Source organism: Pseudoliparis swirei, chromosome 19 (assembly GCF_029220125.1).
Source record: "Pseudoliparis swirei isolate HS2019 ecotype Mariana Trench chromosome 19, NWPU_hadal_v1, whole genome shotgun sequence".
NCBI classification, from domain to species: domain Eukaryota; kingdom Metazoa; phylum Chordata; class Actinopteri; order Perciformes; family Liparidae; genus Pseudoliparis; species Pseudoliparis swirei.
The window spans coordinates 12,988,862-13,008,628 of NC_079406.1; the positions used below are offsets into that span (position 1 = coordinate 12,988,862).

General features: G+C 43.4%; 1 protein-coding gene across 2 annotated transcripts; it reads right to left on the bottom strand.

The window, feature by feature from the left end:
• Positions 1–327: 327 nt before the first annotated feature.
• On the bottom strand, positions 328–18,905 carry LOC130209481 (ras-GEF domain-containing family member 1C-like). 2 transcript variants are annotated; one of them, XM_056439177.1, is made up of 14 exons: positions 18,599–18,905; positions 8,611–8,820; positions 8,270–8,392; positions 7,918–8,055; positions 6,483–6,704; positions 5,059–5,133; positions 4,394–4,492; positions 3,686–3,788; positions 3,512–3,591; positions 3,328–3,423; positions 3,139–3,234; positions 2,935–3,058; positions 2,328–2,400; positions 328–2,245 (listed from the first exon to the last, which is right to left on the bottom strand). In XM_056439177.1, exons 2-14 carry the CDS (start codon positions 8,812–8,814, stop codon positions 2,221–2,223), a joined length of 1,458 nt encoding a protein of 485 aa, XP_056295152.1. In that variant the 5' UTR covers positions 8,815–8,820; positions 18,599–18,905; the 3' UTR covers positions 328–2,220. The 2 variants fall into 2 exon arrangements, with proteins under 2 accessions (XP_056295152.1, XP_056295151.1); XM_056439176.1 differs by lacking the exon at positions 18,599–18,905 and adding an exon at positions 13,336–13,359.
• Between the last annotated feature and the right edge of the window lie 862 nt (positions 18,906–19,767).

Sequence of the window (19,767 nt, forward strand, 5' to 3'; positions counted from 1 at the left end):
AAATATAGTGTTTGAAATGGGGCTGCAATTGACAGTTTCATTCATCTCTGAGTTATGCCTGGATTACATATGGCTGGGTTTTCACAGGAGTTGTGGCATTTCTTTATTCCTAATCATAAATGTTTTAAATGTCTACATGCAAATGACAAAGTGGTTTGTGCATCAATCAAATGTTAGGGCTCATTCATTATTTTGAAACCTGATTGTGTGAATTCAGTGCAATGCTTTATTTCAAGATTTTGTTCAAGGCACAAAGCTTGAATGGAATGAAAAGTGGAAATCAATCAAACCAAGCAACGTCGTACACAAAAAGAACCGAAAGCAATAAACTAAGCATGGTTTACTTTAATTAATGGCTTAAAGGCTATTCACACATTTTGCAGTGATGTTGGGTCCAAAATTGTGTCTGCTTGGCCTCAAAAACCTTGAAAAACATCAACTGCACTCCAGTCCTTGAACTGCACACAGCAAATTGATGTGTGAAAGCAAAACATTCAAAGAGGGACTTGGCAATGTGATGACCCCATTCAAAATAGCTATGTAAATATTGCGATTGTCATTGAAAACACATGTTCAACACAGGCTATGTTTTATTAAAACATGTCTTCATCTTGAAGGGCAGGTTGGACGTCGCATCTCTGGCTCTTTAGTCTTAAATTATCTGGGGAATGTATTTCAGGGAAAGTAAGTTTATCGTTGACAAATGAAGAGGGAGAATCAAAGTCAGTCTGTCATTGACAGGGAAAGGTGCTCCTAAAGAGAAATCACTGACATCAATCAATTATAGCAAACTGAATAAGACTGTTTTAAAAAAGCTTATACTTACATACTTCCCCATAACCCTCCTCTCCTCCCTCCACCCACCCTTTACAATGGCTCACAAACCACAACGAAACTGCCAAAAACAAAGCTCATGACAATCCCACAAAATGATAAATAACACATTTCAAGTCAGAGGAACCCATATTGTCCGGACAACCAATTATTTATGGCACACATTTTCCTCTTTACTTTACAGCCTTTCCAATTCACTATTGTCCTTCCACAGAATGGAACAATACATATTCACTGCAAAGTCTGCAGTAGTCATTTTTTCAAGTTGGATACACTTAATGCCCCTTTAAAAATTGTTAAATTAACCCATTGTAGAATGCTGTTGGACTTCATCATCAGTAAAGGAAAGTTACAATAAAAACTATACATCTGTCAGCACATAAATCTCCATAAATATAATCAGACAACTGAACGTCAGTCAGAGAAAACTTCCCGAAGAGCAGAAAGATAAGGGGTAAATGTCACCTGTACACAATCTACACCTGGCCTTGATCCCATTGTGACTGTTAACTTATCCTGTAGTTGTCTTGCATTACTGGCACAACACATTTAAAAGTAGTAAACACTTTTTAAACAGTTCATATCCCCCCCCCAAATAAGATACAATAAATTATAATACAAGAATAGGTGACCAATGAACAGGCTTTTCCAGTCATTCTCATGCAAAACAAGACCGTGACAATCCAAATGGACAAGAACGTATGATTATCTGGATCACAAATAAATGAAAGTACACGTGAGATGAACCGGTAAAATGCTCAAGGCATGTGCTCTGTCCTCCCATGTACACACAGATGCCATTCCTTCAGTAGACCTATAAAATTAGACAGCTGATATGGGCTAGCCAGCGCCCTTCACATCATTGTAAGTTTCATTACTGTACGTTTCACATAAAGGGGGAAAAAAAAGTCAAATTAAAGACCAAGACAAGGTTTTGGACCAACAGTGAAGATAAAGAGAGAAAAAAGGGGAGAAGGAGCAAATACAAAAACGACAATCAGTAGGAATTTCATTATATAAAGAGCTTTTCCCTGTAACTGTACTCTTTATAGTAGTAAACATATCTTCACAGAGTAAACACACATGGAGGGAAGTGGGAAGGAGAGGCTGTTCCCTCTCCAACATTCTGTACCTCATCACTGATATGCTGCGAGGGCATTTTGCTCCAGTTTCCATAGCTTCACCTTTTCAATTAACTTTTTGTGATTTGTTCTTCGTCATTTAAACTTATTTTTTTTAACACTCTTCTTTATGAATCCTGTTCATCATGTTTCTTTTTTTTCAGAATTTCTTTAAAAAAAACACCTAAGTACCAGCTCGGTTACTTCACAGTTCATTTTAGTGCAATGACACACGCTCTCTCGCTGGTCGTCTGCCGTCAGTGCTTCATGTCTTTCCCAGAACGTTAGACCTGATGGCAGAAAAGAGAGGGAAGGTTCATGTAGTGTCGATAGAGCATCACTCATCGTACACGTTGTGGTCACTATTCTTACCTGAGTGCTTTCCATCTGTCTTTCTCAACCTGGTTTTCTGGACTCTCACTCTCATAGGATGCAAGGTAGAGTCCTGAGGAAGAATGAGAAAATAAATAGTTGGGAAATGAGTAAAGAGGATAAGTAAGGAAGAGCAAACTACCACAAACTTTAGTGGAATACTTGGATCAACATTTGCAGAGAAGTTTTTAAAGTAGGGAGGAAGGGGAGGAAACCTCAGGCACACAGTAGCTGAACCAATGGCACGCTAGCAACAAGTGTGCAGGAAAATGTTTTGGAAATGTTGAAGTGCCTTCTCATGCCTATTCCAAATGACCTCTTTCACAGCCATTGGCAGTGCGGCCTGTTATTTATGATATGTTTTTTTTAAACCTGTTGCCTGTATGGATGGAATATTGTAGATTTCAATTTAGATTTGCATGGTGCCTTAATGAAACCAATATGTTGTTATGGCACACTGATTAACAAGAATATTTAAATATGGCCCTTTATTTCAAAAAGGTTGCAGAGTCCGGCTCTAAAAGGCAAATGAAACCGCGTGTGCTTGACTGGTACCAGTACGCAGCTGAAAGTATGCCCGAGGCTTCTTGTAGAAACAGCTTCTCACCATCCTCGCTGAAGATGGGAGCAGTGTGGAGGTAGTGCAGTATGGCCCGATCCTCCTCGAATGGACACTCCACCCGCTTCCATGTCATGAACTCCCGGACCTGCCTTGCCAACTCGACAAATTTCTAAGAAACAAAATTTCACTCAGTAAATTATTTGAGGGCGGGTAAAGCAAGGCAGGGTCAGGAAAAAGTGACCGGCTCACCTCAAAGTTGACGTGGCCGTTTGGCAGCCGATTGGCACATCCTTCATTCAGGAAGTAAATGTCTTTGATCAGCAGACTGAAGAAGGGAATCACAATCTGAGGAATGAAAAACAGGCAGGACGATGAAGGAAAGATTAAGATGAAATTGAAAAAATGTAATGGGTGCCGTGATGCGTGTCCGAGCCCTACCCTCTCTCTGTTGCTATTGGCAGTCCGAGAGCGATGGGCGGCGCCCCTCAGGGCGGTCCTGTAGTTGTAAAAGTTCCCCGTCGGATCCATCTGATGCTGTCACAGCAACAATCAATACACTGTCAAGTTCACGTTTCTTTCCATCTTGTACTTCTCAGCCAGTGAACAGTTCTATCGTGTTTACCTCAAGAATGAAGAACTTGGCCGTCTTGACTTTGCCCCATGTCTTCTTCAGCCGTGACACAGGACTCATGTTCATACCGGCTACGGAAAGACGATGGATTTTAACTATCAATACCGGGTCGTGCACGAGAATTCTCTGCGATAATACTTTGAGTTATTGAAAAATCAGACTCACAGATGATGGCCATAAGGGAGTTGAAGTTTCCAATGTTGAAACATTCCCGAGCAACATCAATGAAGAACTCTATCACCTGGGCCCTCTGCTTCTTTTTCGCTGGCTGCAACAAGAAAAGGCACAATAACCTTTTTTTAATTGTTTCTTATTGACTTAATTTTTCATAGTGAACGTTAAAGTCTCCCTGACACAGACAGTTGAATTATCTGTGCCAGAATTACTGTAGTAACACATAGTAACCGTTAGGGGGCAGTGGCGCTCTGTCACAACTAAGTGCTTTTGTCTCCTGCCCCTCCATGAGTTATAAGAATTACATATTTAAAAAATATATATTTAGTTCATAGTTTAGTATAGTATAGTTTTTCCATGAATTATCATTGGAAATATGAAGAATACCGGAGTGGAACTATGATAAATAATAATACAAGATAGGAAGATACATATATTCTAAAAATGCTGATTCAATTATAGTATATAGTGACATTTCGTTCTCCGTTTCAGAAATGCACGTCCACCACAGGAAAATAAGGAACACCTCTCTCAGGATTAAAGTGCTTTTCATTCGTGGCTGTCCTATTCACAAGGTGTTCCTTTTCATACTTTTCCTTTTTGCCACAATGAGTGTAGTATTCTGTGTGTCGTTTCTCTGCTTCTAAAGTCTAATGTCAGAATAATTGAGCAACCGCTGTACCAACATTTGCCACTCACCATGCAGATTTCAGTAGCCACCAGGTAACACAGTCTGTTGAACCACCTGACATAAGCCTCCAGGTTGGAGGTTTTCTTCTTCTGGTCACTGAAGCATGGCTGCCGATGACACACAGACAAGTCAGTATCGGTGTTACCAGAGAGAATTCCTCTGATCCTAATTCGCGTCCTATCTACAGGCTGACCAGCCTAGGTGAGTGTAAATGACAAAGACAGCGAGTCGGGTGTGTAAATAACACGAGCAATGGAAAGCACGAGAAAAAAAGCCCATAAGGGACAGACAGCGAGAAGGTGAGTGAGAGAGACGGGGACTGAATACAGAGAAATAAACAGTGAATGAAGAAGAGAGAGTGAAAGCATTCAACAGTTATACAGAGAGGGAAGATGAATGCGTTATGTCTGCTTGCTCCAGCTTGTGGTATCACAATGCTTCGCTGTACGCAACCTTAGTTAGTAGTATCCTGACATGTTTATAGCCACTTAAAAAGCTATTTCTGATCAGACATTAAACCCAGACCACACAATACAAACAAAACAATATGATAAAATGCTGAGGACAGACTGTGGGTTTCCACTGATATGACAAAAGAGAATTCATACGTACAAAATAAAACTGACAGAGGAAAAATAATGTTGTTTTATAAGCAATCCAAATAAAAGTTTACCTGGGTTCCATCAAGCGGGTCTTTCTGAGCAAAGGCTTGGACAAACTCCTCCGGCCCAATATGACGCAAATGTTCCTGGAAAACACACACAGACAGTCCCATTAATAATTCTTTCATTTCAGTAATGGAAGGCAATCAATAAGAGGAAGTAATAACTCATTGACGTGACTCATTGGAATCCTATTTCCTCAAAGTGCCACTGGAGACTAATTCACTTCTATTAAAAGGCAACTGTGCAGTCACATGCACGTGCACATCTAAATGATTCATTGGACTTGACTCTTGATACAAAAACAAAACAGCGCAGCACCCACACAGTGACAGACAGCACAATGGCATCTAATTCTTCAAAATCAGAATTCACATGTTGCTATAACAATAGAAATAGTCCTGTATGTGTGCACAGTGCACGCCTGTCTCTCTCCTTCTGTGTGTGTGCGTGTGCCAGAGTGTGAAGCTGTCAGGCCACATACATCCACAGCGGATTTATCCCCTTTGTTTGAAGCCCCACCAGATACACGTGCCCGCATCAAGACACACATGAATAGACTGAAGGCATCAAGCATGAGATGTGAGGGACACTGCAGAGATCCTTTGTTCATGTACACTACCGTTCAAAAGTTTGGGATCACTTAGAAATGACATTATTTTTCAAAGAAAAGCACTGTTTTTTCAATAAAGATAACATTAAATTAATCAGAAATACACTCTATACATTGTTAATGTGGTAAATGACTATTCTAGGTGGAAGTGTCTGGTTTCTAATGAAATATCTCCATAGGTGTATAGAGGCCCATTTCCATCAACTATCACTCCAGTGTTCTAATGGTACATTGTGTTTGCTAATCGCCTTAGAAGACTAATGTCTGATTAGAAAACCCGTGCAATTATGTTAGCACAGCTGAAAACAGTTATGCTGGTGATATAAGCGATACAACTGGCCTTCCTTTGAGCTTGAAGTTTGTAGAACAAAATTAATATTTCAAATATTAATCATTATTTCTAACCTTGTCAATGTCTTGACTATATTTTATATTCATTTGATAAATAAAAGTGTGATTTTTCATGGAAGACACGAAATTGTCTGGGTGATCCCAAACTTTTGAACGGTAGTGTATGTTGCATTGCATCATTCCCTTTGTTCTTTTTATTATACTGGGTGTGAACCAAATAGTGCTGACAAAGTAATAATCAAGGTTATGCTACAGTGAGCTTCAAAATGCTTTTGCTTCACAACGTAAACATCTCCTTGGTTGACGTCTTATAATCCTTGGTTCTTGACTTGGACGACGTCTCCATTCAGGCTTCACCATGATTGGCTGCTGCTCTGCACCCTTCTATCATTCTTTCCACTCCTTCTCATCCATTCTTGTTATCATCTCCATCCCTGACCTTTGTCTAACCCCCCCCCCCCTCCTCCTCACCAGCTCCACGTGGGTAAGCTGCTGTGCCAGTGTGTACGGGTCGTTGCAGATGGAGAGCACGTCCTTCTGGATGTGCGGAGGCTTCGTTTTGAAGGCCACCAGCTTGTCAGAGATGGAAGAGGCGTTGAGGGAGACCTTGAGGATGCTCTCTTCCCCCTGGCTCATCAGGGCCAGTCGCTGGCTGAGCTTCTGCAACACCTGGTTCAGAGTTTTCCAGTACGCCTGGAGAGGAGAGAGGAGAGCAGCGGAATGAATAATATATTAATGCTTCATCATCACTCGGCATGAATTACTGTTTCAATTGTGAGCCCATGTGTAAGTACTCCACTCGCTCTCCCAAAACAAGCTGACTCTTTTTACTACAGCTCTCTATTTGAGAACTTATGAACAATTAAATTCATGAAACGTTTTTAAGGGTACAGCTTTTATAGTTATTGGCATTAATGCTCAAAAAATGTTTTAGCTCTATGTCTGCATCATCCTGTAAATGATATTTTAAACATCTCCTTTTTGATTCGTAAAGAATTAAGATTTTTCTTTATTAGATGCGCAAATTGTTACCTCATTAACTTCATCACTGTGGGACTGGTTGTGTTTCGTGAAAACATTTAATCTCCAACACATTAAGATTTATAACAAAGCCTTTATTCTTCGAAGTGATGGCTTTTGACATTATCCAATGGGGTTTGAAAGGATTTAATGAGCCCAATAATTAAGTTCAATGTAACTTTTCATTAGAACCGAGATGTGTTGATGACTGGTCACGGAGGCCATGAGGTCAGTCTGCCTTCACAGATGACCCCCCCCCCCCCCCCAGCTCCACATATGCACACACATGCACACATGCCCATACTGTAGACAGCAAGCTGCACATAGTAGCACATTCATCACCCACTGTCCTTCCTTTCTTTCTGTCCCCTCTTCACCTCCCTCCCTCATTCCCGGTCTTCCACTCTGTTTCCACCGCCCTCCTTCTCCTCTCCATCCCACTGTATCCCATCCCCCCATTTTCTCCATCCCTCTCCCTCTCTCCATTTCCCTGGCTGAAGATAGAGCCACTCCTCTAACATCCTTCCTTCCTCTCTCCTCTCTTGTAATGGAATAGTGTGTAACACATAGCTGTGGCTACTCATCCTACACTGACACTCTGACTCCTTCCATCACCTCGCTACAGTAGTAGTGATGATAATTGAATTTCGTTCCCCATCAGCGCATTTCTTGCTGCAGCTTCGGCTTACGAAGATTATATTGGCATCAACTACACGGTGGATGAGAATCCCAGCACAAATGATTATCCTGTAGAAACTGATAACTTCATGAGCAGCATTTTGTTATTTTGTCCTTTATAAAGAAGATTTAGCAAAAAAAAAAAAAAAAAGTGTCTTTGGTGAAGATGACCGGACTGCTACCACATGGCTGAATGTCATTGGTTTACCTCATCACAAGGAGCGATCCTGTGGATGATGTCCTTCAGGTACACGGCCATCTTCTCGTCCCTGAAGTCAGATGGGAAGGTCTCTGTCCACTCCGTCAGCAGCTGCAGGATCTTGGGACCAAACTTGCGCACTTTAGCCTGTTGTTGAAGAAGTGAAAGAGGGTTAGTGTGGTCTACATTTGTGACTCTCTCAGCAGAAGAAAACACCATGACGAGTCAGCAATCTGGCAAAAAAATAAAATAAACCAGTGGTTTGTTTAAAAAAAAGAACAACCATGTCTGAATGTTCCTGTTCCTTAGCTTGAGCATACTCATACAGGAGTTGTGAATTTGTGCGAGGTGCAGTGCTGACCGTATCAAGTGGGCTCTGATCCAGCTGCTGCTGCTTGATGCACAGCTCACACACCCTGGCCAGCAGCTCCGGAGGAGGGATGAACAGACGAGCGCTCAGCAAGAAGGTAAACACATAGGCTTTCTGTCAAAGGATGGAGGGAGACAGTCGCTAAGACACTGCCACTACATCAATAACACACACGGCTGCTTTCTGTAATTAAAGGAAGAGTAGCACTTTTAACAGAGACATGGGGCTAATAATCTAATTGGAATTATTGTCAGTACCACTAACTACCAAAAAGGACTTTCTGATGGAGTTTGTAATGAACAGAGGAGTGACTGTAGTACATGTCTGCTTACCTCGGGGTAGTAATCAGCAGTTGGCACCAGGTTATGTATCAGGGTGTCCAAGGAGGCGGAGGTGATCGGGGGCCCATCGGCCAGGCAAGCACCAGGCCCCGGGCCCTCCTGTGGGGCCTCCTCCCCAGGCTCAGCACAGGCCAGATGGGGGCTGAAGCCACTGGGAGTGGTGAACATGGTGCCTGAGCACACAGTCTGGGGCATTCCTGTCTAAAACACCAACAGACAGACAGAATGAGGAAGAAGGACACGACCGGGTTTTATGAAATAGAAACTTGAGTACATTATTGACAGTAGTTCGATTTTGTGAGAGGAGATGAATTGAAATGCATCTTTCAGACATCATTCTCAAAAACACTTTTGTCTGCTGTGCATCCTGCGAGTGTTTTGTCTCCTGTTCACTCTCATTCTGCAGAAACACACTTATTCCATACAACTGAGTCGGCGGATATGGAATTACCGCCCCCCCCCCCTTTCCCCCCCTCCCCCTCCCTTTCCCCTCCAACAGTCTCCCACATCAACAAGACAGAGGAACAACAGAAATGTGGAGACTGTTGCGAGCTGAAAGCGATAGAGTAGCCTCCATATCTGGCCTGTACGTCTTTCCCTTTGGAAACAGGGTTACATGTTTAAAACAAAAAGGTCCTGTCCCTCAATGGACCAATGCTGCAGCTGTAGTGGAAAGAAGCACTTCCTGCACAGATACTATAGAAACAGGAAGCATTAGATTCAAGATTCAAGATATATACTCTAATTGACTGGACCTGGTGACTATGTCTACCTGAATCACTCATCACCGAGGCCGACGGCAGTCTCTGGGTGCCTTCAGGCAGACTCGGGGGCACAAAGCCTCTCGTGCCTGCAGGAGTCACGGAAAGGGCAGCAAACCCACAGTGAGACCTTGAGCAACATGCAGGAAGTTATTTTCGATGTCAACATGCCATTTCTTCCTGCTGTTCGTAGCTAAGACAACAGCTTGGGCTGTTACTGTACACACAAATATATACAATGGTTACAGAAATACAATAAGAGAGCAGAAGACGAGTGGTGGAAAAATACCTCAGAAATAAAGAAAATCTCGATGGCTTGGCTTCAGCCATCAATCGAAATCCCCGAAGGAAACCTAGGAATGGACCAGGTTTGCTGCAACCGTTTCACCCTGTGGTGACCTTCAGGTTCCCTCCCCCCCACGTCTATCAGCCACCTTGATAAACTGGTGTCACAGGTCTGTGGGGTGAAAGGTCAAGTGCACACCGGTGTGTAGAAGCACAGATCATGTCTCAAGTTTCCTGTGTGAGGGATTCAGCTTTCCTTTGTTCTCCCCTACGCACTTACGCGTGCACTTGTACACACCTAGACACCAATGCACACAGACAAGACACGAAAGGCTGGGGGATGGGGAGTCTCACTGTGGGGAGCTTTTACAGCCTTGCTTCCACCTTAGGACACTGACACCCACAGCCATATCTCTAATAATATATGTTGTGGTTAAAGAGGGCCGACATCTTCTTGCCTGCTACTCTGAGCTATAATGATGTGAGAGGGAGAAAAAAAGATGAGCAGATGACGCCGAGGACATTGGATAGAGCTGTATCCATCTAAATATTGAAACTATACTCATATAGTAAAGTAACTTATATGTGTGTTTTGTGTGTTGTGTGTGTCTTTTAAATAGTCTACTTTGCTGGGTGAGATATTATGACCAAAGGAGCCCGATAAAAAATATGACTATGATAATCATGTCCTTAATACACGTTTTGAGTGGTTTTCCACCTTTCAACATGATTGTCACAGTCTAGATGAGGTCCCAGAAGGACTTTATCTGCGGGTCATCTCATGCATACACATAAACACACATCTCTGCCAGTGTGTTTGTGTTCATATATGTATGGGAGTGACAGAGTTGTATTTTACGTGCCCACACTGTCAATGATTCCCCCTATCGTTTGTGATAATCTTCACTCTTCTTATTTCTCCCAAACGCGTCCTCCTCAGCTGAATCTCTCTCCAGCTCTGATTCGTTAATTTATCACAGCTCTGTGTCTCCATCAGTCGATAAGTCATCCGTTTCTGTGTATGAGGCACTCACTTTTCACACTGTGACACTAAAGCGGATGTGGAATTGGTCTGAGTTATAGGTTTAAGATTTTTGTTTTAATCTTCAAGTTTAGGTTTAAGATTTAAAAAAAACTTGAACCTAAACTTAGTAGTTTGGCATAGTAGAGCCTTTTTACAGCTTCATAAAGAGGAGGAAAATTGTATCTTCAACATAGACTGTATGCTCTGTGACCTCAAGTGGGTCGTCTTTGCCATCTTGGCAGAGACGACACGGCCTAACTCTAAAAATGTGGCGAGAGATTATGTTACAAAGTTTGAGTTTCTTGAAAGGAGAACTTTGCCAATGTTACACATTAATCTAGCGTCTAGTATTATTTAACAACAATATTGCTGACACCACACTTTTCCTGCAATGTGACCAACAAGTCATCCACAGCTGTACTCTATGTATAACTTGTTTCCGTACCTCGTGATACATCCAGCTCCCTCTTTGCCACTCTTTGTCACATTGCATCAACAAAGCGTGAAAAAACACATTCAGAAACAAGTATAGAACAGGTGAGTGTGGTGTAGTGTGATCTAATCCCCCAGAGATCTCCAGCATGCTGTCAAAGCCAGCCCTGCATTCGGTCTAGACAGCTGGGGGAGTGTCATTGTTCGAGGTCCTTGCAGCGTGCCTGTGTGTGTGGGAGTATTTTTGTTATCGTTGTATTTTGACATCAGGGGATCCGCCTGCTTTGTTCTATCATGATTCACAGAATGGCCGTGTCTGGAGACACACTATCTTCATCAGCACCCTTGACTGTGTAGCTCTGTGTGCTTGTGTGTGTGTGATTCTTTGTGTGTGTGTTGATGAAACAATGGCGTTCCTGACATGACTGAGCAGTTTGAGGCTGTCAAACAGCTTTATAATGTTGTTAATCTCTGTTTTCAATGATCCAATTCTGTCTCGTCTCAGTAAAACCTGATTCGCCACATAACTAGTATTACTCATCATTCTTCCTGTATGTGTGTGTGTGTGTGTGTGTGTGTTTGGTGAAGAGAATGCTGACACAGTCGCTGACAAATCTGATCTGCTACTAAGGAGTTAATGGACGAGGACAATCAGTATTAGAGATGGCTCTCCATTAAGACTGAAGAAGCTTATTCAGGACAAATCCAACCACTGTCTGACCTCCATCATTAAGGAGGCAAGGGTCTAAGGTGAAGAGTTAAGGCTCCTTAGTGGGGGCAGGTGGGTCAAAAGTCCCGTTGAGGTCGTTGTTGTCATTATGCCTCTCAGTTTGGCTACATATAGACTTTGTCTGCAGTCAGGGACATATTTTTAAAAGCTCTTCAAGAGAAAGACTTTAAACAAGGTACTGATGGCATTTCAACTCATCATCAATCCAAATGGAAGTTAAGGACAAGTTTATATAATTTATAGTAGCAGAAATTAAGCACAAATACTATTTGGACAAGAATTAGCTGTTTTTCTGATAAATAAATTGGGAATACTGATGGAATTGAAAAATAAATCTCAAAAGATAGTTTAATGTTTTTGGTGGGATGTTGGATGAAAGAATCAAATAGACAAAGTCGAGGTTTGTAACTGAATGTTACAATATAAAATGGTTAGATTTAAAAAATATATATATATTGTAGTATTCGTAGTCATAACAACATGTGAAGCAATGGTATTCTTAGAAGGGCTGCACATCGTCAGAGCTGAGCACATAAAATATCTGGCATGGTTATTGCAGCAATGTTTTGTTTTGTTCCTGCGGTTGCTTCCTGGCTTCAGAATTCTTAAGGGGACTCATCGGGGAGTACAGGAATAAGATGGCAAAATAGGAGAGAAAGGTGGGCTGAGGGGGGGGATATATCCCCTCAGGGTGCGTGTGCAGACAATCTAGACTCGATGAATGTTAAAGTCACCTCTTGCGAGACTCCCTAAACTCCTCTTTTGCTTTACCGACTCCATCATGTGACTTCCCCCCTTCCTCACAGACTGATTTACAAAGACGAACGCTTCCTTTCTAATTTAGGATCCACATGTTCGCTCCTTTCCACAGTACAGTTTCAACACATCATCTATTTCAGTAGTGCGTTCTAAAAAAGCATTTGTCGCGTATTTTTGGTCCTGACACTGTTCTGTGTGCCTTGGAGTATTGCAGCTCTGGCCTAATTTTTCCACCGTGTTCTTTGAAAGCTGAAATGATGCTAATAGAGAATGAATGGAGTATTCTCCTGATGGCAGGGGCTCGGAGGAGAGTAAACACCTCTTTGTTATCCAGCTTCTCACTCCCCTTTCCTTTACACATGTCCCCTCCACTCCTCTCCTCCCCCTTTCTCTCCCTCTCCACGCCCTACTTTCCATGAGCTCGTCCAGGACGCCGGTGCAGATGGCCCCACAGCAGCCTTTAGCTCAGTGGGGTAAGAGGGCCGTCCTGCAACCGCAGGGTTGTGGGTTCGATCCCCCCCCCCCATAGCAAGTCGTGAAGTCCTGTCAAGCAAGGCACTGAACCCCCTCTTGCTTCCGGCGCCTTCACCCAGCCCCCTTAATAAATAAAAAAGGATGATGGGCAGAGAACAGATTTTTTTAATAAATTAAAAATAAATTATATATTCTGTCGCCCAGTGGGAGGAGCCGCTGGCACAAGAGTCGTTTTGGCCTTGCGCCCTTACCATCATCCCCAGTCTCAACAGGAGCCCAAAAGGGTTTTGACGTCCATGAATGTCGAGGTGAAGGGGCCGAGCCAATCTGGCTGCTGAGCTCCACGGTGACCGCACGGCACCGCTGACAACAGAGAGAGCGCAAAATACCACACATGTGTCACCGCGCAGACACGCGTTGCAACAAAATCTCAATACTGTTGGTTAATGGTGTGTGTGTGTGTGTGTGTGTGTGTGTTTGAGGAGGAGTGGCGCTGAAAACAAATGAGTTCATTGTGTCATGAAAAAACACATGCATGCACACTTGCACCCACACAGCAGCCAAACACAGGATTGAGTTACCGTGGAGGCATTCCAGCTCCCCACCCATTCCACGGCCGCTCTCTCTGCGGTACGAGCCTGAAGGCGGTTGGGAATCACACTCAAGGCTCGACATCCCAAATCCCTTTTATTGGAATTCCCCTGTAGTGTCTAAGCGGGGTCACGTTGACATCCTGGCACCTGTTCCACACCCACCAGCTCCATCAATCCCAATGTAAAGCTCATGGGGAATTCTCCTCCGTGAGCGCACACACACCCCGTGCACATGTGTAGCCCTCCCCATTCCTGAGGTGGGCTTGGACACAGTTGCATGTGTGTGTGTGTGTGTGAGTGTGTGCGCTTGCACTCATGTGCACGTGCTGGTAAAAAGGGCTGGGAGAGCAGATCCAAGTCCGAGTGAAGTCATTCCTTCACTGCGAACATGACCATCTGTCCGACTGTTCTCCAAAAGATGTCGCTTCTCGTCTGTTTTCTCATACTAAGAACAAAAACAGTGAGATAAAGCAAGATGCAACAACTTTGAGAGAAACTGCACACTTTAATCGCTAAAGTAAAACTGTTACCTTGAGATACATATTGATGGAACTGAAATCAGCATTACACCAAACCATGAAAGTCTGTGCACTCAGGGTTGAGCACCATTATCCACTGACTTCTCTTTCAAACCACTAAATCCACTAATGAATCTATTACCCTTGTTCGGAATGGATAGAAATGTCATACTTAAATGAATTGAAGGCTTGCAACATGTGATGGGTCCGGGCAATATATCATGTTATTAGAGATAATTAAAGCTGAGCACAGATTGGCTCTTAGTGGGCATGTCGCACATGTCTGAGCCTCAAGTGCTCTAGATCTGTCATTCACAATGGTCATAATGCCTTAAATAACAGTCATGTATTATTCATAATATTCCGATTTACAACAACCCTTGATGCCATGCTGCGACATAGATAAAAATGATTTTGTCTCTGTCCTAAACAGGCATAATTTCGCCGCAAGTGCACTTATGAGGAATTACCTGCAGTGATGGAGAGCATCCAGAAATAAAGGATGAATGAAACAATGCCTACGTGCCACTACCTCAGTCCTTTAAGCACTCTTTTAAAATTAGACGTCATCCAAACACCGTCTAAGGATTATGTTACTCGCAATCAAACCTGAACAATAACTGCCGCAAAACTAATGAGCGAGACGATAACAGATGCAAATCTAATAACCAGACGTTACTAATTTCATCATGGCTGTCTCTTTGTCCTTAAAGTACATCTATCTTCTCATTACAACAAACGCGGGCAGAGGCCATGCGGTGTGTCCCTGCTGATGTATGATGTCGAAGCGTACTAATTAGTGTTGGGAGATTGAGTGGTTCATAACTCATGCCTCATGTGATTTGATACAATTAGAGACAGAGGTCAGAGTGCATGCTTCATTAATCCACAACTACTTGTTCATGTTGATGGCAGGTTCTGCTCGAGGTTTCTACCCGATCTACGGGAGTTTTTTCTTTCCTCTGTATGTTCTCGCTCATGGGGGAATATTGTGTCTCTGTAAATTAAAGAGTAAAGACCTGCTCCATATAACACGTTTCTTCAGATAACTTCCCATTGTTGTGTCCATAATGCTTTCTGGGATAACACTCTTATTCACATCAATATTCTTGAGCTAAAATGGGTCCTTCACATACTCTGAAATATCTTCCCAATGTATTCACATTTTGCTGCATGTCCTTCTATTTGTGATGAGTGATGTCAGCCACAGCAACAGTGTGCTAACCCAGCAGCCTGGTGTGAACAGAATATCAGGGGGCTGCCCAGTGGCCATGATGGTGTTACTGATATCAAGAACGGGATTTTACCAACATATCTTGTATATTAAATGCTAAAATGATCACCCTATTGTTGAAGTAGAATCATGTGATTGACATATAAAGATGGTTCATACTTACTGTATCCCTTTGGGGTAGGTCTATAAAGTCTGTTGTGTTTCCAACCCCACTTGTACACCGCAAAATAAATCCAACCGTTGTTGTATTTACCTTTGTTATGAAATGTCTACTCACACAAACATTTGTCAATACTAGTGCTGATACATCTGTTTCAGTACCAATATAAAGTATGTGCTATACCAGTATGTACTGGAGATATTTTTAAATGGACTCTTACTAAACACATTGCACGTATCCTTGAGACCTAAAAAATGTGTTGAAGCATTCCTATCTACAAAACTGTCTGATTAATATTGATATTTTAAAAGCTAAATTGTAAATATGTTATTACCTTTAGGTTTCCTCTCTTTCTATTCTTTTGTTGGCACACTGCGATGCTTCTCTGGGTGTTTCCTCCACAGGACTCCTACCAGTCAAACTCCACAGGGTCCCTTTGACTTGAATAAAATAGATTCATAAATACTAATTACCAAAACAAAATTAAACGTTTAATCAGAAATTAACTGATCCTCAAGAGAACAGAAGCTTGCCAACTCCAATTCTTATCAAACATACTGTAGACATTATAGGGAAAAGGTCATTACTTGGAGCCTATACCTGATGGAGTAATCTATACGCTTACTCCAGTGGTTTATTGAACACACCAGAGATCTAATCATATCCAATTGCTTTTTGACCCAACCGATCCATACAGACAGACTGACAAAAGCTTCCCATATGACAGCATGCAGGCCATGTGGAGGCAGCTAAGACCAGTTCTGGAGGGAACGGAGAGTATGCATGGACTCAAGGCACCTATTGAGAGCTAATTAGATGCCTGTTGAGTCCCTACTTGATATCCCATCAAAATCCATTGTTCCTTCCCTCTCCCTCTCCCTCTCTCCTTCTATCTGCCGCTCTCCCTCTCCCTCTCTCCTGTGAAAAAGATGCCGGCCGTGACAGCGTGATTCCACGTGTGAATCCCGTCAGCCTCGGCCTGTCAGTGACATCACTCTCATCATCCCTGTGTCAGTGGCAAAGCTGCCGTGTAGCCAAAGCACATCCGAAGACCTGTCAGGTACTCTGGCCCTCGCAATGTTCTGTCCCGTTTCCAACCGAGCTGAGGAGCTGGGAGGTGGGAATCAAATCTATCACATGTACTTATACACACTCATGCAGCCATACACCTTGTGGTGGTGATAAAGCTGCCATTGCTACCAGAATAACAGCTACTGTGTTCACCTCCCTGTCGACCTGCCCCAGACAGGCTCCCCCTATATATTTATCCCCCCCCCCCCCCCATCCATCTCTCACCACAAACACACACTCACAATGACTGGCCTCACTCTCTGAGCAAAACAGCGTCATCATTAACAACACACCTGTTATTCTCTGCACACTTGGCCTGAATTGGAGGGACCATGTGCAGCAGTCCTGCCGACTTGTTCCCGGCGACTTCTGACAAACCCTTATACTTGGGTGACTCATGCCTGTACAACCTGTATCTACTGTACTGTTACAGCACGCTGTCATGTCAATTCAAAACCAGTCTATCGTGAGCAGGGAGGCTTTATGGGACCAGTACAGACAAGCTTGACTGAAGAAGAGGTGGAAGAAAGAGCTGCACTGTGTCTTGATCACTAAGAGGACAAAGCCGCAGGGGGCTGATTATGGTAGGGGATCGACAAATAATCCTGTGATTATTCCATGCAAGACTGGAGACAATCAAATGATTGATTGACAGCATTTGATCATTTTACAAAGGAAACTTTTCTTCAGCTATAGCGCGGCAGAACCAAACAATGTTTGTCTTTCATCTATCTGGGCAAACAGACACTGCCGGAGAAGGTGAGAGTGAGCAAACACAATGTCCCAGGGTTGCACCCTAAGCAGGGGGAGTGGGGGGGGGGGGGGGGGAGCTCACGAAGCAGGACATATGTGAAGAAAGACTCGGCTGCTGCTGCATCTTGGGAGCTCCACGCTGATGGAGCAGTCTCGAAACATGATGCACAACTCCCAGTGCTTCACAACCACGAGGCTGAGAGGTGCAGCCTGGCTGAGTGGTGGAGGAAGTGCCTGGTAATATCAACAGACAGAATTTCCCCACACCTGACTGGTTTCTGACAGATCCCGGTTTTACTTTCATGTACCTTGCAGTAAGCTGCAAGCGACTGATAACAAATCCTGTTGGTTTGTATTGGTAATCTGCCCATTGCCTTTGGGTGAAAAGCTTGCTTACTCTTGGATAGAGGATGATGCAAATTAGTTTTTTTTTCATTCCCATGTAGATAAAAAAGTCAACAGTGCCACACACACCTGTAGAATAAATACGCCACTTAAATTTGCAGATGCAAATCAGAAGTGAGTTTCCACGCAGTGTGCTCCCACGTTAATAATTACACAAACCATAAGCTTTGCTCCATGACGCCGGTCAACCAGATGAAAACAGCACATGTGACATCGGTCAGACTCATCAGTGGCTAAACCGTCTTTGTTTTCAATGCTTTCCACCGACTGCTACAACGTGCCCTATCGACGCTTCCAGCATTCTCTCCTGTAAATGTGTCCGAGGCCGAAAACGCAGTGACTCCAGCGCCCCACATGAGCGGATCCCTTCACACGCCCTGGAGACGGAGCTGCACACCGCTGACTCACTCCACGGCCGCTCACTGGGACGCTTCCGTCGTAATAAAGTGATGCCAGCATCAGCTACTGTGTGTGTGTGTGTGTGTGTGTGTGTTCGAACACGATAAGGAACCATGATGTCTAATTGTCATCACACTGTTGCTAGTAAAGTTCGAACCGTGACGACACAGCGTTCTGGTCACATCGAATAGAACGTGTGCCTTCGCGTAGGTTGAAGCGTATAGGTAAAACATTCCGACACCTCGCACGCTCACTCATTTACACGCGCGCAAACACACACACACACACACACACACACACACACACACACACACACACAGAGCATTATAAATCTCATATAGCAATATGCCAGTAACGGGGTAACCTTGCCTTTGTACTTACCAGGACTACACTTTGATCCTCATCTCTGATCCGACTTGGATCCGATGTCGAATCAATATTAAACTGCCGCTCCAGATATTCCCAAATGAATGCGCGCTCACCGCGCCGCCTGTTCAACTGTCGGTGGGAGAAGTGGAGCCGGACGCAGGCTGATTGGTGAAAGTGGGCGAAATGTCTGTTGGTAATAGCTTGTCAGATGTCCCGGCTGTGGACGGGTGTTCACACCGGGGAACATCGGACACAGGCGCAGAGCTGAGAAAGCGCGTCCCCGAAGGCGTGGCGACCGTCCTGTCCTGCGCCACGGAGATACGGCGCACCGCACTGCACATCCACACGTCCCCGGAGCAAGTGGTGAGACCGAGGACAGGAGAGGAGAGGGAACTATACTCATGCACCCGTCAAGTGGGCGAAATACTATGGCTTCCGCTTTCGGTTTTCAAAATACGACACTCAATAATTAACGGGTTACAATATATATGTTTCGCAGTGGGGAGGGGGGAACATGAGCAACATGTCAATACACCATGCAACAGCATAGCTGTGTGCTTTGCGCATTCATAGTTAACACATATTGTCAAATAGTGTCAGATTAGGACCTTCTGGGATAGGAATAATTTTAGCACTGGTGTTTGTCAACATTAGTGTACGGCTCATTGAACAGTTGTCATTTTAGTTACATTTGAAACGTCGAAATGTTGTCGTAAATATAACCAATTAAATGTACACAGTGAACCTGATGCTTTTGATGTCCCTGCACTTGTTGTCATCCTTGTAAGTTTAGTCATTGTTGAAATTGGAATTTCTATTTGGTAAGGACGTATTGGTAACGTATTTCCAGAAGTTTACCGTTTTTCGGGATTGACGGCTACTGTGGGTAAGCAAGCAGTGTATTCTCTCTCTCTCTCTCTCTCTCTCTCTCTCTCTCTCTCTCTCTCTCGTCTCTCAGTGCTCTGATGCTCGCACACTCTCATTTCACAAGACTATAGATTGCATCCTTTCGCCTGATTGACTACTTAACTATGTTCTAGTTTAAGACAGTAACTGAATAGGATGCGTTGCATAAGTGAAGGCAATCAATAACAGTGATTTTAAAGCCAATAAAAGAGGCAGAATAGGAATGTTAATTCATTATTCAAAAATGTTAATTGCTAATTGCTAATTAGTCATCC

Coding starts and splice junctions, on each gene's coding strand:
- LOC130209481 (XM_056439176.1), bottom strand. Junction 3,424..3,511: donor CCAAGTTCTTCATTCTTGAG/GTAAACACGATA, acceptor TTGCTGTGACAG/CATCAGATGGATCCGACGGG. Junction 2,246..2,327: donor GACAGATGGAAAGCACTCAG/GTAAGAATAGTG, acceptor TTCTGCCATCAG/GTCTAACGTTCTGGGAAAGA.